Source organism: Hypanus sabinus, chromosome 6 (genome assembly GCF_030144855.1).
Source record: "Hypanus sabinus isolate sHypSab1 chromosome 6, sHypSab1.hap1, whole genome shotgun sequence".
In the NCBI taxonomy this organism is placed as follows: Eukaryota; Metazoa; Chordata; class Chondrichthyes; order Myliobatiformes; family Dasyatidae; genus Hypanus; species Hypanus sabinus.
The window spans coordinates 144,759,631-144,785,596 of NC_082711.1; the positions used below are offsets into that span (position 1 = coordinate 144,759,631).

At 40.1% G+C, this 25,966-nt stretch overlaps 1 protein-coding gene across 1 annotated transcript in view; it reads right to left on the reverse strand.

Annotated features, from left to right (window-relative positions):
* The window catches only part of elna (elastin a), a 230,028-nt gene extending 209,531 nt beyond the window's left edge, over positions 1 to 20,497 (reverse strand). Inside the window, exon 1 of the mRNA XM_059973126.1 lies at positions 20,432 to 20,497. Coding sequence (XP_059829109.1) covers positions 20,432 to 20,495 — 64 coding nt within the window. The 5' untranslated portion in view covers positions 20,496 to 20,497. The remainder of the gene's footprint in view (positions 1 to 20,431) is intronic.
* Between the last annotated feature and the right edge of the window lie 5,469 nt (positions 20,498 to 25,966).

A 25,966-nucleotide genomic window follows, 5' to 3' on the forward strand; every position in this document is an offset into this window, starting at 1 on the left:
ACACTCCAACAGACTTCAGTTTCCATTGAAAGTGGAGGTGACTCTGGCCCTTCTTGTACACAACCTCTGCATTGGTGTTCCACTCAAGTCTGTCATCCAGGTGCACCCCCAGGTACTGGTAGGTCCTCATCACATCCACATCCTCACCATCAATAGTAACAGGGAGCAGTGCAGGCTTAGTCTTCTTAGTCCATCACCATTTCCTTTGTCTTACTGATGTTGAGCCGCAGATGATTCAGCTTGCACCATCTGACAAAGTCCTCCACCAGGGCCTGTATTCATCCTGCCATCCTCCCTTTATACACCTGACTATTGCTGAGTCAGAGGATTTCTGCAGATGACATGACTCAGTGTTGTATCTAAAGTCTGAGGCATATAGGGTAACAGGAAGAGAGCCAATACAGTCCCATGTGGGCCCCTGTACTGCTTATTGCCATGTCTGACACGAAGTTCAGAAGCTATTTCAGTCTGATAAAATGATGGAGAAGTTTGACCACCACTGGTCCTCTAATACGTTACTTAGTATTGGGCTCAGGACATTGATGGCAGCCTTTCGGTAGGCACCACGTCATCTGGCACCATGTCTTCTCGGGCAGGACGCTTGTCCATGCCTCACAGCCAGTAATCCCAGTCTGCTTCTCCAGCTGGCTGGGAACAACTCTGAAGCAGGCTCATTTAGGGCAGGAACTCTCGAGCACCATCCTTGTGGGCTAAGTCACAGGAGATAACTGTCCAGAGGCCAAATATAGCACATTATGGCATGCAGCTGGGGTTTGTAAACCCATATTAGGATAGTAAAACGTAAGGAGAAGATTATTAAGTTGCTAAAAACACTTGTTGAAATGAGACTTCACATTGCTCTGAACGCATGTCATTGCACTGGATAATCGAACTGTTTGTGATATCTGCTGTCATTACTGTATGGGTCGTTATACCTCATCCTGACCTGTGATAATGTAATGGATGCCACCTGACTATGCTCCAGGCAATTCCTGATTTGAATGATGACTTCCATCTGAAGACTAACTGTGTGGTTGTATTCGTTTTCGTCAGGAAATTGTATTGTGCCGCCATGCCATTCCAATGGCTGCACCTGAGCCCAAGTGTGGAAACATAGAAAACCTACAGCACGATATGGGCCCTTCGGACCATAAAGCTAGAGTTCTTTCTTTCTTTCCTTGTAATTTTCCTAACATACATAGTTGTCATAGCCTGATACAAGTAGGAATAATGTAGCAGGTGTTTCTTACCATGCTAGAAATGCTTCTTCATTGCAGATTCTCAATCTGTGGGAAAATTAACTGGGTAGACTCATTTGAGAGAACTCCAGTTCTAAGTGATGCATTGTGAGGGGATGTGGTAGAATTGTTGTGTCCCTTGAAATGGCCCTTTGGCAATGGACCCATCTAATCCTCACTTACGGTCTTATAATGGACCATCATCTGGCCTGCACAGGATATCACCTCCCATTCTCCAGCCAGCTAACAGGAGTCACCTGCCACATATCTGCAACTCATCACCTGCAGTCTATGTAAACCCAGCTCTCATCCACAGTCCTTGTTCACTCATCAAACCAGTCAGTTTCAACCAGCTGCTCTTACCTCCAGTTACCCTGTTGCCTGTTGTGTTTAGTATCTGTTCTCTCTTGTTCTGTGGTCCTTCATCACTTATTATTTTGCAGTTGGTTATTAGCATTATTGCTCTTCACTAACTTGTTTCCACTGCCCTGCTTTTGGGTCAAGCGTCCTCAGCATTTCCTGACAGGGCAAGTGAACCAGCAATTGACTCAGCAAAGTTTGCTTGGCTATAGGAAGTCTTCCATCGACATGACCACATGATCCAGAAGCAGCAGGAAACCATTGACCATCGACTTGTCACTCTCAACCAACTCCCTCTCAATACAGCAACCCTGTGCCAGTCAATTTCCTTGCTCAGAGCCTGGATTCTGGTGCCCGAACTCTTTGATGGATCCCCAACCTAATGCCGCAACTTCCTGTCCCAATGAGTCTTTGGCTTTGAGCTCCAGCCATCTCTGCATTTTACAGACCAAGACAAGATTGTCTTTGTCATCACTGTCTCGACTGGGCAAGCTCTGACCAGGGTCACTGCTCTCTGAGACAATAAAACCCCTATTTGCAACAAAAATGAGGATTTCACCACTGAGTTGTACTGGGCTTTTGACCAGCTGGGAGGTGGAGGGGAGGCAGTGCATTGGACAGTTAGTCTATATCAAGGCTTGTACGCTGTGCTGGATTACAGTATGGATTTCAGGACCGTCACAGCCGAGTGCAGCTGGAGTGTGGAAATGCTGCTGGCCCAATACCATCACAGCCTCTTGGGAGTGCTTGAAAGCCGAGCTGTCTACCTGGGAGATGCCTACCAACTTTGAAAGCCTCAGCGTTCTGACCCTCCTCGCTGACAAATGTCTTATGGATGACCCTCCTGATTAACAGCCAGGCCCCAGTTCCATTCCCAGAACCAGTTCAGGCTATGCACTGTCATCAGCAATGCCTCCAGAGCTCACAATGTTAGGGAGAGCTCGTTTAACCCCCTAAGACACAAGCACCAGTGGAGAAAGAACTTGTGTGCTTACTGTGGGGCAGCTGATCGCCTGTGCACCAGATTTCTACTGCATTCCAGAAAACAGCAACAGCAGTTTGAGGACAGGAGCCTTCTACTTGGTAAGCTCTCCCCTGCCTCTCATTCCAGCACCATGGCCGGACTGTCTCTCTTGATAGTGCTACATGCACAAGAGACTCCGGTGGATTTCCATGCAGCAGACAACTTTCTGGATTGTGTGTGCAGATTGAACTCCCTACCGAGCCCATCTCTCACCCCTTCTGCATCACAGCCATTGGAAGTCGTCCGTTTGGAACTGGAATGGTCAGAGCGTGGACACAGCCTGTGCACAAGAGCATCAGAAAGCACCACAAATCTAACCAATTTCTCCTGATCTACTCACCCAACACTCCTCTCATGTTGTGTTACCACTGGCTCTCCATTCACAACCCTCTCTCCGGCTTGTCATCACAGAGTTGGGGAGCCAAATGTTTGCAACCTCAGTTGACTTCACCCCGTAAATCTGTGGAAGTGGAGGAAACCCTCAACCTCACCAAGCTCTCACAGGAATACCACAAGTTAACCAGTAAAATGGAAGCTCACAGTACATACGACTGTGCGATCATCCTCTTTCCGGGCACCATCTCACACCAAGGTCATCTGTACTCCCGCTGACCTTCTGAGGCTCAAGCCATTAATGACTGCATTGCCAAAGTACTATAGCATGGCTTCATTCAACCACTCCAGTTCCCTACCAGTGCAGGATTCTTCTTTGTCGAAAAGAAAAATGGGGTTCTTTGTCCCTGTATTGACTACTATGGATTCAATCACCAAAGAACCACTACCCTCCCCCTTTGATGGATAGTGCATTTGAAACATTCCATGGGTCCTAGATCTTCACCAAAATGGAGCATGTATAACTTGATGTATCCTCCAGGAGGATGAGTGGAAGACAGTGTTTATAACACCCATTGGCCACAAAATAGAATCCTCGGTGATGCCTTTTGGACTTTACAATGGTCCAGAAATTTTCCAAGCTTTCATCGATGAGATCCCCTGAAACATGTTACACAGGCATTTGTTCATCTACCTCAACGACATCATCATATTCTCCAAGGACCCCCAAGATCACTTCTGTTACATCCTTTCAGTCCTTCAGCATCTCCTCAAAAACCAACTGCCCTGAAAAATTGAAAATGCCAAGTTCACACCCCAGTCATTTCCTTCCTGTGTTACATTCTTTCTAATCAAGGCATAACCATGAACTCAGAGACAGTGTGCACTGTTGTTGTATGACCCCCATGACACTTCCTTCTTAGACTTCTCCAGCTTCTACCACTGTTTCATCTGAAACTACAGCCAAATTGCTGCACCTCTCACTTCCCTCACCTACCTCATGGATAACCTGGTCTGCTGCCTCTACCATACTTACGAGAAGCTCCAATGACACTTCACCATCATTCTGATTCTCCATCATCAGAACCTCTCTGGACCTTTTGTGGTAGAGGTGGATACATCTGACATGGGTGCCTGGGCCATCCTCCCCCAGCAACAACAGAATGGGAAGATGCACCCTTACGCCTTCTCATGCAAGTTCAACTTTACACAGAGCTGTATGGAGTAGGAGACAGGGATCTACAAACCATTAATTGGGCCTTGGGAGGATGCAGACATTGCCTGATCTGGACTGACCACCAGAACCTCATATCCATATAACAGACCCACCAAATCAACCAAGGAAAGCTCACTGGGCCTCTTCTTCAAACAATTCAATCTCCTACTGACCCGGTTTCAAGAACACAAAGTCAGAGGTTGACCCTCATCCCTTCATTCCATACTCTCAGATCCTGGCTCCGATCATCTGGGACATAGAAAACCAGATTCAGCAGGCCCTGAAGCGCGATCCTGCTCCAGCTGACACACCTGAGAACCGCATGTGTGTGCCCATGGCTGTATGCTCTGAGGCACCCCAAGGGGCCCACTCTGGTCATCCAGGCACACAATGAACCCAGGATTTTCTGCAACGCAGGTTCTGTTGGCCCACCATGATTGCAGGTGTATGCCATTTCTTCACTGCCTCAATGTATCCAGTCCAATTCCTCCAACCAGAGGCCCTTCTGCAGCCTCTGACACCACGGTCCCACATCGCTATAGATTTCATCACAGGTTTTCCAGCTTCCAAAAAGGGCATGGTTATTTTGATGGTGGTGGATCGGTTCTCTAAGGCAGGCCACTTCATTGCCCTCCCGAAACTTCCATTGAGACGGCAGACCCGGTTCTCCAACATGTAGTTGTGTCCATGTCTTCCCTCAAGACATTGTGCCCGACTAGAGCCCACTATTCATCTCTAGCTTCTGGAGAGCCTACTTCATACTTCACTTGAGTTTGTCCTCTGGTTATCATCCACAGACCAACAGTCAATCAGCAAGTGATGAAGTTTCTGCGATTCTTTGCTGCTTCTAACCCTTCCATTTGGAAGCAGTATCTGCTCTGGGCTGAGGTGTCCCACAATCTACATACCTCCTCTGCCCTGGGTGCAGCCACCGACCCCCACTGTTCTCAGTGGCGGATCCAGCAGTGGTGGTCCTGCTCACGAGGACCCTGGTTTGCTGCTGCTGGGACTTGCCCTCAGTTCTCATTCTTGAGGTCTTCAGTCTTAATAACTCCTCTTCTAGTATCTGCATCAGGAGACTGCAATAGCTAATGATGAGATCTGAACACCACTTGGAGTACTGGGACACCTCCAAACTAATGAAGACACCAACATCATACTTTCAGAGTGGTTATCATGTTCTTCACCAGAACGCTGGCACCCACCTGACAATCATAGCGACTGTCTTGGGAGTGATGTCAGCTAAAGGTTGCTTTTTCCTTCTAGCCTAACATTTAGGCTGCTGAACTTATCTGGAAAATTGCTCTCCCACCATTATCATATTTTCTGGGAATGCCCCGTTATCAAAGATTATTGGAGTGGGATACACAATGCCCTACAAGACATCTTTAAATGTGAAATACCCTTAAAGTAAGGCCATATAATTTGGGTATATACCTTAAGAGTGGTTGAAAAGAGATAAATATTTAATGAATATATTGCTGGTGGCTGGTAAAAAGACTCTTGCCAGGAGATGGTTATCACAGGAGAACCCAACCTTAAATACATGGATGGAAATTACAATGGACATTTACAAAATGGAGGATAACAGCATCTGTTAATCATAAGATGGAACAATCTGACTCATACTGGGAAAAATAGTTTATCTACATAACACCTCATAGGCCTGGTTTTATTCTCATAATTCAATGAATATGTTGTAAAAAAGATTACTCCCTACTTGTACATAGTTTTCTCCTTTAGCTTATTCTTTCTTTCCTCTTTTCTATACATGTATTCCTCATAAATATTATGTAGAGATTTGTGGCATATATGACTATATGATATGTATGTACAATATCTCAAATACAACTTATGGAAATGATTGTTTGATGATGAACTTCAATAAAAATAAATTACAATTTTTTATATATATATATACATAAAAATATATTTACATGTATATGTACATGTATACACACATACATATATATGTGTAGGCATTGATCCTGAGGGGAAGCTGTTAATGACCAGGCACCTGGACATTGAGTAACTAGGACGGTATATAGATGAAAGAGAAATGGAGGGTTATGGGGTAGTGAGGGTTTAGTACTTTTTTATGGATTATATGGGTCGGCACAACATGGAGGGCTGAAGGGCCTGTACTGTGCCTGTAGTGTTCCATGGTTCTATGTAACAGCTAGCATACACTTTACTGTGCCTGCTGTAAGATTGGGTTTCAATTCCCACCTCTGTCCACAAGGTTAGAATTCATAAATTGCAGGTGTGCTCTGCTGGTGCTGGAAACATGGCGACACTTGCATGCTAGCTGCCGCATTTCCTCGATACAAATGGCAAATGATGCATTTCACTCTAGGTTTCTTTTTTTTGTAGTAATTTATTTTTTTATTGAAGTTCATCATCAAACAAACATTTCCATAAGATGTATTTCAGACATTGTACATATACATCATATAATCATATATATCACAAATCTCCACAAAATATGTATTTGAGGTATACCCTTATAGAAAAGAGTGGAAAGAAAAAACAAGCAAAAGGAAAGAACTATGTACAAGTAGGGAGTGATCTTTTTTTTAAAAAAAAAACAGATTCATTGATTTGTGAGAATAAAATCAAGCCTATGAGGCATTATGTAGTTAAACCATTTTTCCCCAATATGAATCAAATTGTTCCAGCTTATGATTAACAGATGCTGTTATCTTCTCCATTTTGTAAATGTCCATTGTAATATCCATCCATGTATTTAAAGTTGGGCTCTCCTGTGATAACCATTTCCTAGTAAGAGTCTTTTTACCAGCCACCAACAGTATATTCATTAAATATTTATCTCTTTTCAACCATTCTTGAGGTATATATCCAAAATATATGGTCTTACTCTCCAAGGGTATTTCACATTTAAAGATGTCTTGTAGGGCATTGTGTATCCCCCTCCAATAATCTTTGATAATGGGGCAGTCCAAAAAATTATGATAATGATTTGCATTTTGATTTCCACCATTTCTCCAGCAAACAGGGAGGTTACTATCATAATGGGATTTCTGAGAGGGTATAATAAAATATCTTATCAAGTTTTTCCATCCAAACTCCCTCCATTTCTGAGAATTGGTACACTTCCATTGATATCTCCATATTGTTACCCATTCTTCCTCAGATATAATTATCCCTCCTTCCTTCTCCCATTTTGTTTTAATGTATGAAGTCGAATGTGCTTTAAGATTTGACAACCCCTTATACATGCTTGAAATAATTGTACTACCATTATCTGAATTATATGCTTTTCTAAAGAGCTCTATCAAGCATATATTTGCCTTGGTTATATTTTTAAGCATTTTAATAACATTGTCGCATCTATACATACCGATAAAAATCTTGTTTTTCTAATAAGTGTTTCTCTTTAAGCATTTCAAAACTGAACAGTGTTCCTTCTTTCATTATGTTGCAAAGAACAGTTATTCCTTTAGCTGTCCAGTCCTTAAATCTAGCATCCAATTTATTTGGTGTAAAATCAGAGTCATATGCACCCCATTTAAGAATTGCAATATCTCCCTCTAGATTATATTCTTTCATAGTAGTTTTCCGTATTTTAAGAGTCAATTTCACCCATGGGTTATCAATAGTATTTATGTACATTTGCAGGTTGTTATCAGCCAAAATTGCTTGTATGGGGATGGGAGTACCCGCTCCTCAATGTTTTTCCGCTCCTCAATGTTTTTCCATTGAGCGTCATATGATGGGCAACATATTCACAGCTCTCAACTGTGCTGCAAAATAATAATCTCTAAGAGAAGACAAGTCCAATCCCCCCTTTTCCTTTGCTAATTGCAAAGTTTTGAGACGAACTCTAGGCCTTTTATCCTGCCAAATATATCTTGATAGCATTTTGTTCCATTCATTGAATTGATTTTGATTAATCTCTGTTGGTAGGGTCTGAACAAGATATAACAGTCTGGGCAGTATATTCATTTTAATAGACTCAATCCTTGAACTGAGACTGAAAAAAGGAATCAGGCTCCATCTTGCCATATCTTCCTTAATTTTTTTTTATATACAGGCTGATAATTACATTCTGATAATTTTGCCAAATCTTTTGGCATAATGATGCCCAAATATTTGAAAGACTGTGTGCCATGCCCAGGAGTATCAACTTTCAATTTCTCTTGGTGGGCTACAGTAATATGAAAGTAATTGGGTTTTATCTATGTTGATCTTGTATCCTGATAATTGACCATATTGTTCAAAGGATTGCATCAATTTAGGTAAAGAGCATGTTGGTTGCCCTAGATAGATCAAAATATCATCTGCATAACAAGCCAATTTATGCTCTGTCCCTTTAATAGTAATTCCCCTGATATTTTCATTTTGTCTGATGTATTGAGCTAATGGTTCCAGATATAACACGAAGAGTAGTAGTGGCCATGCACAACCCTGTCTCGTTCCCCTTTCTAGGGTAAGACTATTTGATAAATATCCATTGATTTTAATCCCAGCAGTAGGATTGTCATATCGTGTCTGTATAGTTTTAATAATTGTGTCTTGGAAACCAAATCTATGTAAAACTCTGTAAAGAAAATTCCAATTAACCGAATCAAATGCTTTTTCAGCGTCCACGCTTATCACTATTGCTTCGATTTTTTTTTGTATATGAGCCATAATATGAAGTGTCCTTCATATATTGTCTTGAGTCTGGCGTTGTCATATAAAACCTGTACACTCTATGTTTTAATGTACAGACAAAAAATAAAACTTTTTCTGTTGAGCAAGAAACTGGAGGATATTTGATGCATCTATTATGGTTAGACTGGTGCAGTTGATGGCAGCCTGCCTTGTGGAAAGCAAAGCAATGTTAGCAAATCGTACTCCACGAGGTGACACCAATTTCTCAATTATCGCTGTCTCAGTGACCTCTACTGCTGTGCTGCACACAGGAGTCCCAATCCACATTAAAGATCAATGCAAATTAATATCAAAAGCTTTGGGATTAACGTTAGGAAATCTTTCGTCATGCTAGATAAGGAGGGGATTGAAGTGTCTCCACCAGGTTTACAATGGGTTTCATTTCTAAAGTACTAATTAGACATTATCTGTCTAACTCATTACAAGATAGTTTCTGTGCTTCGTGTATCCTTTTGCTGTATCTTTCATGGATAGCGCTGGCACCTTTGAGTCACATATGCTTGCTAACAGCAAATAGAAGAGAAAAGAAAATGAACAGAGAATTGTACATGAACAGAGATTCCAAGTAGCATGATAAGTACTTAGCTATAAAGCCTTCTTTAAGGAAAAAACATTTAGGATGGGAGTATTTTCTCTCTTTTCAATTTGTATTTTTGTTATGCATTTCTTTTTGATGGGAGATGCCAGGAATCTCTACAGACACTTGTTTTGGAAGTTCATGAGTTTGTGAACTTTGTGCATTCTGAGCTGTATAAATTCTCCCCCATCACCCAGATTACTACTAGGCCATGTCAGATGGTAGTCCTGTCTCTCAACTCCATCAGGTTTCTGTGTTCAGTGGAGGAAAATCTAGATCAAAGAATCATGATTTATAAATCAGCTACTAGAACAGTAAAACTCATGCCATCACATGTCAAATTGAAGGATTTAGAAAACATGGTTTGCATTTGTGTTAGAGAAGCATTTTGGGATTGTTACTGTTAGAGACGTAGATAATTAAACTGTTAAGTCTGACATTGTTACAGGAACAGCAGTAGCCCAATCAGCTCCTGAAACTTGATCTCCAGTCAATTCACCCAATTTGCCTTTGTCATTTTTTTTTTAAAAGTCAGATTGGATTTGTCCTGCTTTTTGAAATAAAACGAAAAGGCTATTTTTCATTTTATCAGGTGGATGCCATTGCTTGAACGAGAAGAGCTTAGCTTGTGGGATGACTAGTTCTGAATTCCAGTCTTCAGACTACATTTTGGATGGTGTCTGGTCCCATAGCTTTTTCTATACCCAGCTGTACTTGACATTACATGAACTGAATTGGCTCAAGGTTGGCTTCTGCCATAGGAATGGAGTTGCCATATCAGGTTCATTCCCTCACCACTTCTGGCTAAACATGATAGTCCATGCTTCTGTTTTATTGCACCTGATAGCCAAACTTTTGCTGAGAATGTGTAATCATCTGCCTTCTCCAGCTAGCTATTTAATCATTCACTATTGCTCTTCACAAAATAAGACATGAATGTAAAGTGTTGATCTTATAGTTGTGGGATTGCTTGGGGATAGTCCTGGGATTAACTGTTGCAAGCTGCATAGTATGATTCCGATTCATTTATTTATGACATGTACATAAATGCATACAGCGAAATGTGTTGTTTGCATCTCAAGGATGTGTCGGGGCAAGTGTCACTGTACAATCCATTACCAACATAGCATGTCCACAATGTTCAACTGAGCAACACAACAGCAAAACAAGCCCCTTTCCCACCAGCTCCACGCCTCCAGCCTCCAGACGTCTGACCTCCAGTCCTTAGCTCTGGCCTTTCACACATTGGGCCTCCAACCCCCTGTCCCTTGCCCCTAGCCTTGGGGCCTACTGGCCATGGTCTATGACCACAGGAATCAGTGGTCTTTGTCCTCAGTGCCTGATCCCCAGGGATCAATTGCCTTTGACTTTGATCGCCAAGATTTGCCCCGACTCTTTACTACCTCAACCCTTCTTTACTACCCTTGACCTGTAACTTCCCCGGTCCTTGTTCCAAAACTCTAATCTAAACCTCCAAGCTGACAGCACGCACTTCAGAGCTTGACCATCTCAGGAAGTGGTGGTGATTCCAAGTTCCTGTTGGTGGACACTGAAATCCCACACTCAGACCACCCTGTGTCCCATTGTTACTTCCAGTGCTTCTTACAAGTTTTTCCTCCGTGCTCAATGCGGCCTGATCTGATGGTGTGATATAAAGGGGACTGAAATCAACTTTGAAGACAATCTGTGCAATTTTCTCCCCCTCTGTAATCTACCACCTCTGGAGAGGTCTAGTATGCTAGTGGAGCAGAACATTTGGTATGTTGTCTATAAAGTACAATTTTATGAGGTTGCTTGACAAGACTGTGGGATTTTGTTTTTAATTAGAAACAAGTCCCCAGAATTTCATAAAAGGTACTTGTCTATATCCATCCTTGGCTGTAAAATGTGCAGACACGTGGTCAGCATTTCATCAACGTTTTCCTATTTTAACATAATAGTTATATTGAAAGTATAGCATGTGACTGCCAACTGACCACTTTATTAAATACCAGATCATGACTCCTAGTCATATAGAAATGTGCACAGCGAGACAAATCTGTGCACTTCAGCTGAAATCATGCACAAAGGGAAAAAATAAATATCCAAGCCAGGGAATTTCCAACATAGCAACATTGATAGAATGGAGGCAATGAAGGGAGAACTCACTCTGTAATTTGAGCTGGCTAAAGCAAATTAATCGGAACAAATTAAAGATTTCATTGCATTTTATTAATCAGAAAGAGCAAGCAGCGATGGGGCTATGCTGCCTCTTGGGTTGTGATCTGCATTTAACTCTGACCTTTGGTGCTGTCTGTATTTCAGTTTTGCCATTCTCTGTGACCAAGTGGGCATCCTTTGGATGCTCCGCTCTCCACCCGCATCCCAAAAACACGAGTCTTGGTGGGTTAATTCCCTCTTGTAAATGGCAGAATCTGGTAGCAGTTGGAGAGAATAAAATAGCCATGGTTCAAATTGTGCTTCAAGGTCAGTGGAGACTCCATAGGCTAAAGGTCTTAGTTCTGTACTGTACTATATGATCTTCAAAGGAGGCTCTGGAAAATGTATTCGAACCATTACTGTACTGAATGGTGTAACCCACCTAGAACTGAAATCATTAAATATTACGAATTCTGTTCATACACCCCTCAACGGGGAGAATTATTAGCTGCTTTCTTTAATGAATTTAAAATATTAGCAGATAATAGCACTTTTGTGGATTTCATGACTTGTCCATCAAAGATTGATTTTTGGGCAAGAGAGTAGCTATCACATGAGACAGAGCCAACTCAAGAAAAAGACACGCAAAGGTGCAGAGCTGCCCAAAGCCAGGCTGCAAATGTTGGAGACCGACAGCAAGGGGTAAATTAAATGAAACATAATACTAGGAAAGTATTGTCAAGATTTCATAGGTGATGCAAAATTATGGAGGCCAGTACAAGTAGCTGAAAAAAAACCTCCTGCATATAGAAAAAGGTATGCACCATGTGAATGGAAAATCCTTCTACAAAAGAATTCAACTTCAGTCATAATCAGTCTGGAGATCCAAATCCAGCAAAGGTCAAAGCAATAAAAGGAAATATCACAACGGGGTGAATGTCACAGAAATTACAACTTTTTGGGGTGGTTGGGTGGGGGGGGGGGGGTTGCCAACAATCTAAGGAAGTTCCTGCTTCACCTGATTACAAGCCATTTGGGGTATGGAATGATGTTAGCTGAGTGCTCAAGTGGTCAGATAGATGGAGAAAATGGGTTGTGATATCTTAATGATAAGAAGTAGATGACACTAAGGCACTGAATGACTCAGGTAACAGTCTTGGAGAAAACGACCTGCAAAGCCATCAGCCAGTAGCAGATGCAGGTGGAGCTCTGACAAATAGAGAGATGCATAATGCTTGAACTGAGAAAGAATTGTTCTTTGTAATATACATTTTAACTTAGACACATAAAACTATAAATGCACTGTAATTGCAGACTATTGGAGATTGCTGTAGTAGATGTCACAGAGAATGCTTATGCAAGTAAATGTTTGGAATTGCCAAGATAGAGACATGGATGTAACCCTATCTCAATGGTACAGAAGACCCACAGAAATGTATTCTAAATCTTCAGCTATTGTAGAAGCTTGAGAGGGCTGGCAGACAAGGCAAGACTACACAAAGCCTGAAACAGTAATTCAGAAAGGATGAACGGCGTCAAATTGAACCTGTTCTTAGACCTTACAGACATGAGAAGCGAACAGGATTATAGAGTGACAGAAGGTCAACTGTTCCCAGTCCATGAGAGAATGTGATGGTCAAATCTGGGACTGAAATAGTGCTTGTGTGGAGTGGGAAATGTGCTCATTTGCTAGCGATAAATGGAGAGATTAGGAACCATGCGTAGAAAGGTTAGATCTGCAGAGCTCTGTAAAGAAAGCTGCAAGTGAAATCTTAGATTCTCATCAAGTCTTAGATAGACCATGGGGAAAAGTTGGGTCTGATTTCTTTCATCTGATTGGGAATATGTATCAGATAGTAGTTCATTAATTTTGAAAATTTGGGAGATAAAGAACATTAATTTATTAAGAACCATTCACAAGCTCTGGACAGTTTCCCTGATGAGGATCCAGGAGATCCTGACCACTGATAACGGGCTGCAGCTCACAGTAGACAGATGGATTATTTTCTCCCTGGAATGTGGCTTGTGCTCTAACAAGTGGACAGACCTCTTGACCATGTCTCATTTATTTCCTACAGCTTTGCAATTACCCCTCCGCAACTTTCTCCTGGCCATAACATTTTTACAAACAATATTTCCAAGTAATGCAACCCTGGATTCTTGCTGAGGAAAAATGTTTTTAAAATTCTTAGAATTAAAAAGTTATGAGACAATCGCTTCCCTTGATTTCCAGAATCAAACATTATCAGGATGTTGGAATTTTCCATTTAAAAAAAAGACAATATTTCTACTGCTTGGCATAGGACCTGTGTCCCTTATAAGCAATCAAATTTTGTTACTGCTATGCTTTTGCACTCCAAATACCTATCCAATGAAATGTAGTCATGATCAGTAAGATAAGCTTGGATAAAAATTGTAGATGTTGCAGAATGGCTATTGAAAGGCTTGGCCTTGTGCCCAGAGGTAAAACTGTTGTCAATAACAACATGAATAATCCAGTAGAGAGCAAGGTAACCTACCCTTTCAAACATCTGTGTTGCACATTCTGCTGTGAGGAATTTTGAGCCTTTTATGTGTTTTTAAAATACTATGACCAGAAGCAAATTATAACAGCAAATAATGTTTTAGAACAGAAAGATTGGCAAATACAATACTACTCCCCATTTTAGCATTAAGTATAGGGCCGAGGTCAATAATTCTAATGGCATTACTAAAGATCAGAACAGAGCTAAGGCTTTCCAATATTCACAACACGACTTGTTTTCAAATAAAAGTAGTCTGAGACTGTATAACATGCACAAACATCCAGTGCCTTGTTAACAGTAAAAGGTCTATGGGGATGAGGTAATTTAATAGTTTGGAAGAGGAAGTCAACGTCTGTAGTGGTGTTAAAGATAACCCACACTAATTTGATCAGAGGACAAGGTATTAAACAGCTGGAATGAAATGAAGTATACTGACAGAAAGAACATTAATGTACGTATTAACTTATGGTGAATTGACTGCACCCTAATAAGCAAATTTCAGTTGAACATAATAGTGCCAATTTTATTTGGAGGTGGGCAGTATTTAAAAAATAACTGTCAGTTCCACGAAGGACAGTTGATTGTTAGTGACAAATCAGAGGATGCTTAAGAATCTGTTGCTACTGTTTTGGATAATAATGATTTTAATGAAGGGATGTCTGATGTTGTGCGAGATCATTGTGTGATTTATGTCTTTTACACAGTTCCACTTCCAGCTTTAAATGAGAAACATATCTTTCAGATAAATATTCTACTGGTTGCCTACAAAGTATTGAACTAATTGAGGAGTGATTTTATTGGCTGGTCCAGATTCAAATGGGGCAATGAGAATCCTACTCTGGACAAGATAAAAGAAAATTGTAACTATGAGGCTAGAGAGGATGGATATTTATAAGAATAAAAGTATTCCAAACAAAGGGGAAAATAGCTAATTATTAATAATTAATCCTTGTTAATATGAACTGTTCATTGGACAGTGTTTCTAGAAACATCTAATGACAAAAAATGCTTATAGTAGAGATGGAAAATTATTAACACTGAATTGCATTATATTTGTCCTAGAACTTTGAGAAAGTACTTGGAAACCAATGACCAATAGTACTGCTATAAGTCAATAAAACTACAAGACCATAAGCCAGAGGAGCAGAATTAGGCTAACTGGCCTATCAAGTCTGTACCATCATTCCACTGTGGCTGATTTATTATATCTGTCAACCTCATTCTCCTGCCTTCTTCCCAAAACCTTTGTCGCCCTGACTAATCAAGAAACTAACAACCTCCACTTTAAATATAGCCAATGACTTGGACTCCACAACCATCTGTGGCAACGTCTTCCACAGATTCACCACCTTCTGGTTAATGAAGCTGGTCTTCATTTCTGTTCTAGAGGAATCTATATTAATAACGTACAGCACAGGCATAGAAGTATAACCTGCTTTTTACTGCAACATTTACTCATTAGGCCTCACACCAACAAACAGATTTGTTTTTCTGTCGATACCTCCCCCACGTTCATATGTGACATATGCAAATAGGATATTGAGTAGGTACATATGCAAAACTATATTCAATACATTCATTTGTCCCTCCTTTTCAAATATAGTATGATTGCTATCTTTAAGGCTTTTTCTCTCTGTATCCTGAACATGTGTAACTTCTGTTGATCTTGAATTCCTTCCAATTTTCTCTACATGCCATCTCTCTATCTTTCTCTGTTCTGCTTTGTCTTTTTTTGTTATCCCCTCTGACACTCCATGTGTTGTACTGGCACTTTGTATGTTTTGATTTTGTTTTACGTTACACCTAACATCTCAGTTATGAATGCTGGTTTATTTAGGCATGTGGAGCTCGTACTGTTCAACTTGGTTCTTTCTTCGAACACCTCCCTTTTCCCAGTTGCAGTGGTCAATGTCAGTCTCACTACACAGAGCAAGTCTTACGCAAATTAACAGCCCAAACAAATTATTGTATTTAACCCTTTCAGACATTACACTGAATCCTGCTGTGTTTTTATTGCTATCAGGTGAATGTTCACACACAGAGACTTTACTACCCTGACTCATTTCTGATTAGAATGTGATATCTGGCTTGTTGATTTTAGCATAAACTGTTGCAGAAAAGTATTCTGGACACATTAAGGATATCAGTCACCTTTAAAATGTAATTTAGTATTTTCAACTCAATAAATTTAAAGTGCCTTAACTACATGCATGTGTAATACCAGCATTTACTGATTATAAAACTTCATGGCTTCTATCAGGATACCTACCCAACATCCTATTTTCTATTTCTTACCCATAAAGTCCACATTGTATTCACTTTTCACTAGATTTTCTACTAATATTGCATTGTTTTCATATTTAGTTACTAATTTATGTACCCCTCAATGATTGTCCATTCCCTTGTTTTCCACAGATTTTGCCACACTGTAATGGCTTGGGAGCCATTTTTCAGTGACAGTTATATCACTTCCATTATGTACATCTCAATACATTGTTTTTCTACATACATTAAGTTTGTATGAAGGGTGTTTATTTTTGTTGATGTTTGTGAGGTAAATTTCTGCTTAACTCAAAATACATCCCTCATAGCTTAAATTACCTCCTTTTGCTTTCGGATTTATTTAGAGTCCCAGGCACAATTTCTATTAATGAGTCTCCATCTGTTATAGTCAGTATTATATTAGTATATTATAGTCAATACCTGTTTCCCAGGGCACCAATAGCAAACACAAGAGGGCATATGTACAAAATTAAGGGAGGGAAGTTAAGGGGAGACATCAGGGTAAGTTGGTTGTTTGTTTTGCTTGGACAGGCACATGGATGAAAGAAAAATGGAGGGTTATGGGGTAGTGTGGGTTTAGTACTTTTTTAAGGATTATATGAGTCGGCACAACATGGAGGGCTGAAGGGCCTGTACTGTGCTGTAGTGTTCTATGTTTCCCTTTGTTTTAGGGAACTGGGGTTTATCTTCCCTCCCTGACCCCACCAGTTACTAGTTTAAAGTCTTTATGGCCATCTTAGTCACCCTTTCTGGTAAGGCTGTCCTAGTCCAGTTCGGCCAATTGCTGCCCCAGGATTGAAGTCCTTTCTTGCCCTAGTATTAGTAATGCTTGGAAGGCACATTCCTTCCAACATTCTCCCTTGTACCTATATCTCCCATTTAAATTTGCACATGGATAGGGTAATACTCAAATATTTATAGCATTTTAAGTCAGATATTTAATTTAGCTTTTAACGCCTACTGCCATCTCTACAAGATTATCTATTTCCTCTACCCCCCCCCCAAAAAAAAACCAAGGGAATTGATGTATTCCTCTTCAATATTTCAGACCTCCTTCGCTCTTACACACTTGTGTTAGTTATGGGCTGGGTTGTTTTCGTATGCCACGTTCAGTAGCAGGTGGACTTCCAATAATTTTAAACAGCCCGGGAAGAAAATTGCAGGCTTCGATTTCATTACGAGCGTATCAGATTGAATGTAATTTCTTTCTCACTGCCCTTTACAGCAAAGTTAAGCTTTGGTAGGAAACTTAAAGATCAATATGCTCTTATACCGTGGTAATGTCATGCATCTGTAAAACTACGTTCACGTCTCGCCTGCTTGGCAGTGACCGGTCAGAATTCACGCATTTACAGGATTAAATGGAATGCTTAGTATCTTTTGAAAACCCTCTGTAAATGGATTCTCGGAACTGGCGGCCCGGTGTTCTGCTGGGTCAAATAGGTCCTAATAGCTTGCTGTGCAATTACGCAACTGCGCGAGTAATTAATGGAAATTCATATAACGAGCAAACATTGCACTTGTACGCTTTGGGACATGAAAGTTTGGGATTTGTTCAACTCTGTTGGCACAAATAAAATCTAGTGCAGTGCCGGCTTTGGAACGGAGCCGTCAGAATTTCCCACGCACATATAAAAATTCACAGAGCGGCGCTATTTCCCGCTTCCTGTCACTGTAAGAAAGTTGTACGTCGGTTACTACATAGTTCTGTATAATCAAGTACTGTATTCATTGCATCTGCAGCCAGGACGAGTTTGTAAGACTCATCTCAAAGATCAAGTTAACTGAGTTGCGAGTTATAACACCTCGAGGGAGGTGAAGAGGTGCAGCAGGATTGGACGCTTGTAACATCTGTTTCCAAAACAAATCGTCCATAATCGTCGAGGTTTCGCGGTATCGTTGGAGATGAAGACTCCCTGCGTAAAGTATTGCACAACAGCCAAATTTTTCTTCGGCAGTCGCCTTTAACACTCTCAATATATAAGCTGTATTGATATATAGTTTTACTGTACTATTTGGCTACACAATCAACCCTGAAGTAAACTAGTCAAATTAATGTTACAAATATGGTCGCATTCAAATTATTAATAAAAGGAGACAGTTCAGTAACGAGGTTTGCTGCTCTGTTGCCTCGCGTTCAGAAGTAGAAAGATCCATAAAGAAATAACACTTCCACGCGCCGTTTTGAGCCAGGCATGGTCAGAGATTCTACCCGAAATGCGAATCGGGTCCCCCCTTCCAGCGCTGACCATTTTCAGCGCAGAGTGAAAAGAATAACCAATATTAGAAATGTGTTTGTCTCTCTTAATTTTATACAGTCCAGAAATAAAACCAGGACGTTTCGTTTAATATGACAACTTCTGGAAGTAAGCATCCGCTTATCTTTTACACGAAGTTCCGATGAAAGATACGCATTCCTCCTTCATCGTTTATGTTTATTTTAATTTCAGTTTTGGATTTTTTAATAGCCATCTTAAAAGTCTGTTTTTGATATTTCACCGAAGGTGCAGATGAAGATCTGAGTAAACAAAAGACTACACACACGAAATCCGAATAAAATACTAACATTACCATTCCAAAATAAAATTAGAAAATGTTAAAATATGAAACAGATCAGTAGAATGGGGTGGGCGGGGGGGGGTGGAGAAAGTAAATTCCAGCCGACAGGCACGATGATTGGAAACAGGGAAGGGAGAAGGGGAGATCGGGATGAGCCTGTAGCCTCAGCGCATTTTCTATTGAAGCGTTTTGTCTAACATGTTACATCCCTGGAAAGACAAACTATTGCTGAGCGGTTTTGACATTTTAGTTAATACACATTTGTCAATTGTTAAGACGCATTTATAAATCAATTTATTTGAAATATATTAAATGCACTAAAAGTGGGGACGGAGGCTGGGTCAAGCCGTCGCCTCCGACTTGTTAAGTGCGATTTCAGTTATGTAACCTATCGAGTAATTATGAATATATACGATTTCTGGCCTGGGTGCCGACATGGACAGGACGGGCCGAGTGGTCCATGTTGTTACAAGTGTGGACTACCTGAGGTGAAGTTTATATTACACATTTCCATAATAAACAAACTCTGCTGTTGAGAATTGATATTTTCTCAAAAAAAACTGATGGCAAATTATAAAATTTGGTCGAAGTTGCAGCAGGTGCGTAAGTGGTATCGAGTGCTGAGTTTCTCAGTAAAGGGTTCTTGTCCGGTAAACAACTGATGTAGAATCTCATACTAAACGGGATGGGGTTTCAGACCTGTTCTTAGCTGCGCGCAATACACGGGCAAAGAGCAGCGAAAACTATATCATACCTTCCACTTCACGCTTGGAGACTTTATTTGGTAAGATACTGCTTTGCGGGTGTACGAATTATGGGTCGCATACAACTATCCCCATCGTTACAATGGACTGGTGCACGGAGGTTACAGAAAGCACAAAGTTTTGCTTTATTTCAACACTCATTTGTCCATGAGAATTTTCACAAAAGCATAACGACTAGTACAGACACATAAGTCTTTAAATTTGCACTCAGAAAGCAACATTTATCCTTTTTGGACTTAAAACCGAATTTAATCTATTAAGCAGCCTAATTATAAAATCAGACCGCTGTTTAAATTGATTTTTCAGGCGGGCCCTCAATCATAGACGTCTCTGCAACAGTTGCTTAATGTCGAACGGCTCTGACAGGAAGACGCGCGCGCATACCGAAACAGCCGGGGTGAAGCGGAGCCACGCTAACAATGATAAATTTAACATGCAATATATACACACATACGAGAGGGAAAGGAATGAGCAAACTCGATGAGCTCTAAACGGGGATTGTGTCGTGACCAGAAAAGCAAACCGCATCCACGTGTTAAAAAGTGGAAATTAAAATGTAAAAAGTCTATCTTGAAAGTTATGCAAAATCCCCTGAAGCTTAAAGTAAAAACAGCTTGCGCTAACCTAAAAGAAATTTTATTCCTTAATGTTGCAGCATAAGCGCAAGGCAGGACGCCACCGTAACATATTGCATGTCAGAATCGGAAAAAGATGTCAAGTTGCTTTTCGCACATACCTCCTTGCAGAGAAGCTTTGACGAGACTGAGGAGCAGGTATCCCTGGACGAGCCACAGAGCCATCTTGTCGGGCACTCCAAAAATACTAACGCTCTCCAAGTCCAACCGCTTTTATTCACTTGACCTTAATTGCCACTTGTAAGAGACGGAAGTGGACAATACGTAATTAGTGAGGGTCCCGACTCCGTCCAAGTAGCCAGTTGACTTTTCTCCCCTGTTGCTTTTTTTTTCTAGCCATTCCTGCCAACATTGCAGAGCTCTTGCCAGAATCTCGGCAATTGCATCTGTTTTCGTTGCCAGGTCGTTTGCGTGCATTCTAATACTATTACAGAAAAAAGGACAGCGAGTCAACCAGATAAGGCAGTTCGAATAGTGCATGCAGAATGGGCACAATATGGGAAGAGAGATAAACTAATCTATATCATGTGCATTAATCCAGTGTCTCTTCAGAAAGCTCCGTAAACACACTGCGGTTTGGTAGGCTGTTTTAAAACATTAAACGCTCACGATTTTAAAAAAAAAGCATTTCCACGGGAACATGATATCGTTTACTCAGACGGACAATTATGTGGATATTGCTTACACCAATAACAATTTGCAATGAAGCTAATGCATTAAGTATGACTATAACTGGGGCAGTTCTACTGGTACAGTGTTACACAGGCCGGCGCACCAAAAGAAAAAGAAAGAAGCGGATAATGCAAACTACATGTTCAGGACTTTGGAAATGTGCAATACCACTCCCCAGATACACACAGAGACACAGCGCTACTGAAGTTACAACCCCATTGCCTTTGTGTCAGAAAATATAGTATAATACGTGCTACAAATATTAGGCCTTTTCTATAATGAGAAATATGTCTACTGTAGGTTCAGCCATCTATATACAGTGATGGATAAATGCTGTAAATATATATTATCAATTACATTGACCCAATCCCAACATACGTTCATTTAAATTGGATTGAAGCGCACTAACGAATGGAAAGGCGCAACGATGAAGTAGAAACAAAAAACAGAGCTAATGTATTTACATTTAAGGAAAAACATTGCAAAAAAAAATAGAGGAATACTTTTCAGGTGAAATATGCATGGCAGCAGTAAATGCCGACGTTTCCTGCATGACGTCAGTGAAATAGCCCCGGGATAACACCGTTTGCAGACTTTTGACTAGTTCTGCTGGTAATGTCAAATTTGTCGTTTTCAATTTGGCAGGGGTTTACTCACTTTGTTGGCTGATTCTGTATCAGACGCTCGACTCTTAGCCAAGGGAGGCGTTTTATTATTCATTTTAAGTGGAATAAATTAGTTTGTTTACCTTCCTTAATGAATCTGGGGCCATCTGGGTTCAGAGTGGGTGGACCAGTTTCTCGCGACTGCAGATTTTCTAGACGCTGTTTTTTGACATAGCTACACAAATTTATTTCGCGCAGAAGGATATCTCACTAAATACATTAGCTCAAGAATCCGAAATTTTCGGTGACCGCCACGTCAGGATTTGCCGCACAGTAACATCGCGCAGCATTTCTCGTTACTTATATTTTTTCTCTGCCTCAAAAAGATGCCCAATTTGATGAATAGTGTGATGATTTGCCAGTTAATAAACGTTAGAAGAGTATATTTGACACAGAAATAGTAAAATTTACATCAGGAATTAAGAGAATGTGTACAGGTATTTATTTCATCGAAGGTTCAATACATCCGTTTGGTTGCAAGAATTTCAACGCGTTCTTAACGTTGGGTCATGTTCTCCCCAAACTAGCGTTCCCCACACTGAAGGATATAATTCTTCGGTCGTTTTAGAATTCAGCTTGATGAGCGAAAAAAAACACTAATGCTCTGAGATTCAAACTTCTGTGTGGAACCTATTTTAGACATTTCTGCACCGAAGGAAGCCGTGTGGCGATCGTCTCTTTGGCGCTAACTCACCCAAAGGAACCTATACATTAGTGAGATGTTTTGTCTAATTTAATATATATCTTTCAAAATAAATTGAATTCTTCCACTTGGTCCCTCTTTATCTGCTTTATTCGATTTCTTGTTTATAATTATCTGACTGCTGCCATCTTTGGGTTGCCAACGTGCCAATGAGAATACGTCTCAACATTTTCGATGATATAGGTATATCTTTTCATAGTTTTGTCTTTACATCTAAATAATGTTGCAGTCATGGCCTAACAGCCGTTTTAAATAGATATCTCGTCTTTTGTTTGTTTTTTTACATCTAATATCTCTCCAGGAATCCAGTGGTGTTTCCCACCAGCCCTTTGAAGTTACCTCTCTGCTGTACCTTCCCTTCAAATCAATAATGATTTCACATCCAGCTATGCTGAATCACATTTTGCAAACGTTTATTCATTCTCTTTAATCTAGCAGCTTTCTTTATTATAATGCCTCCTTGCAGGCTTGAGTGAAGTCTGACCTAATCTTATTCATCCTTGGAACTCTGACCTTTAATGCAATCCCAAAACTCCTGTTCAGAATATTTTTAGTGTCATTAATAGCTCCCTTCAGAAGACTGTTGTTTCACCTGCCAACATTTCTGTTCTATCTGGGTTGTGTTTTTTTTTTTGCCTCTTAGATATTTGTAGCTTTTCCAGTGTAGAGATATTTCTTTTTGGCTTTGTTTGTGCAGGCTACAACATTAATTACATTCTGGCCATTGGATCCCAAATGGTCTGTTTCCTTCTGTCCACATATTGACCCTGGTACGTTGCCAAGTTTTATATGTGACGGTGTAAACCTTTCTTTGCTTAAATATAAATGTGTTCTGCTTACATATATTCCTTAAATAAATTACAGATTTGGCAAAATATTACAAATATTTTAAAAAAACTTCTAGTTGCACTTAGACAGGATTACTTTTGTGATAAGGGATATTAGATAAATGAACACAGAAATATTGTCTGGGGTACATGTATATTTCTGCCAGCAATAATAATGTAATACTGTAGAGAATATTTTTTACATTTCTGAAAGTATGAAAAGCTTGCAGATGTGTAATGATTACCAATTTTCCTGAGTGTTGAGTTTCCCTGTTTAAGTTGGAGAACCTTGTGGAAATTCACTCCATTGTCTTTGATCTGAAAATGAAAGTTGATTTATGACAACGGTTGTGAATCTTCTGGTAACAAAAATAAGCACAGGGAAAGCTATTTTCCTTATGCTTCTCATATTATATCACCAAGGTAGAATACAATGGTGCAAGGCTTTGTTAGGAGATGTTGAAAAAACCTCTAACTGCACAAAGGTAATATAAGGTTCAAAGAACACACACAAAATGCTGGTGGAACGCAGCAGGTCAGGCAGTTCTATAGGGAAAAGCGCTATCGATGTTTTGGGCCGAGACCCTTCGGCAGGACTAAGATTCAAGGTACCACACTTTAGATTCCTTGTCCACTTTGGGCATAGCTAATTGCTGAGCATCACTTCACTGACAAATAAGGGCAGATAGCTAGGTTGCTGCTTGGCTCCTGTTGGCTAGGTCCTCTATTTTGCTTAACTGGATATTTTCCATGGTTATCAGGTAAATGCTATTGTTGTAGGTACCTAAAAGGATTTTGGCCAATCATCAGAATTGAAGTCTGATCTACTGCAGTGGGGTTATTTAGAATTGTCTATTATAGCCTGCTTTCACTAGTTAGTTTGTAGCTCAGTGTCAGTCGGGTTCTCCAACTTTAATACTCTTGACACTACTCTTTCCTCTCCTCATTGAACCATAATTGACCCCCTGGCTTGATCCTAATGCTCCAGCAGAATGTGTGTATGATGACATGCATCTCTGCTGTTGCTGTTGGTTTGTGGTGCTGTATGGATGTTCATTCAGTATAATGGTAGATTACCTTAATATGGAAGGTGGGTGATGGCCACTGTTATCCCAATAGTTATGAATAGATAGTTATGAGAATGAGGCATGTTGAATATCAAAAGTACAAAGGAGATGTGTTATCAAACTACATGTGTCACCATGTAAAAGTTGGTTCTTTCATAATTTCTTATCACTCCTTCTGGTATCAATGTCCTTGCTGCTGTGCAAATCAGCATTAAACACTGAAGTTCTATCACCTGGAATGCATTCTGTGACCTTATTTATCCGTGTTGTTTCTTCCAAAGTGATTTTCAATCTTGCGCTGTTGAGAGAGAGAGGTAGGTAGTCATTACCTAGATATTTGACTGGCTGTAAATGAAGGACATTTCCCCCCAGCTGTACTTGACCTAACCTTTATGGAATTTGGCTGAATTAAGTCATTCAGTGTGAATGATGATGTGAGGTTTTTGCTTGATTAATGTGTTGTAGTGATAAGGATTTTGCTGGGTTAATTGTGTAGTTGTGCCTTTCTTGGTTCCAGTGTCTACGGTCGATAATATCTGGCCTGAATTCATTTATGAATGATTTTTATCATGGTTTTGATACAACTAAGTAGTTCATTAGTCAACTGGTCCTGAAAAGAATGGTAGATTTCCTTCCCAAGGTGACATCATATAATTTGTTGACTTTAGGATAACTTAACAGCTTTCTAGCCCATGTTACCAAACTAATATTTTTATTACAGATTTATTTAAGTCACCAAATTCATACTACTGAGCTTTTGTAGGGGCATTTGAATTTGTGGATGTCTAGTTTAGATCTATTAGTTACTAGGCCAGAATTTTCATCACTCAGCTGAAATTCCTAACTCCAGCCCCCAAAATAAAGGCCAACATGTAATTGTCTTCCACCCTGCTTGCAGCGCCTGCATGTGAAGGTTGGATTTCAAATACACTTTGATGGAATGTTTCTATATTTTCCTTCCATCAGATAATTTGTCCTGTAGACCAGAAAAAGAAGATTCTACCTATTATTTGAAATACTGCAAAGCATGGATTATTGAAACTTGAGCATACAGCTAATGTACAACTATCATGATTGAACATTAAAAAAGTATCAGATTATGAATTAATCCTCTGGCACAAGCTCTGATCACAGAATTTATAGCAAGCATGCAAAGAACTCTGTTTAAGTTTGGTTCCATTGAACTGAAAGGTACTGGATTCTTATGCACATTTATCTCATCTGTCCAAGGATGTATTTTTATTCCATGGCATTTTATAAGCACAAATTATATTTGAAATATTTTATGAGAGAATTACAATACATCTTTTCCATTTTTGTAAGGTTAAGAAATTTTGTTAAGCATTATTTAAGGCTTAGTACAGCACGAAAAATTCACACAGATCTTATGGCAAAGCACACACACAAAAAGAGGCCAGAGAAGGATGGAGGGGGCCTGAATTATTTACAATACTGTAAAATATAAAAATATAACTAAGAAATATTACTTTAAAATATAACTAAGCATGCTTGAAAATCTTGAGGGTGCTTAAATCTTGAAGTTCACAATGGAAAGGCAGTGAATGGATATTGATGTGTGTGTAGGCCTCCGTTAGTCTCGATAGACCATGGATTTGCACCTCAGAAAGTTTTCCAGGGCGCAAGCCTGGGCAAGGTTTTTTTTCATAGAAGACCGGCAGTTGCCCAAGCTGCAAGTCTCCCC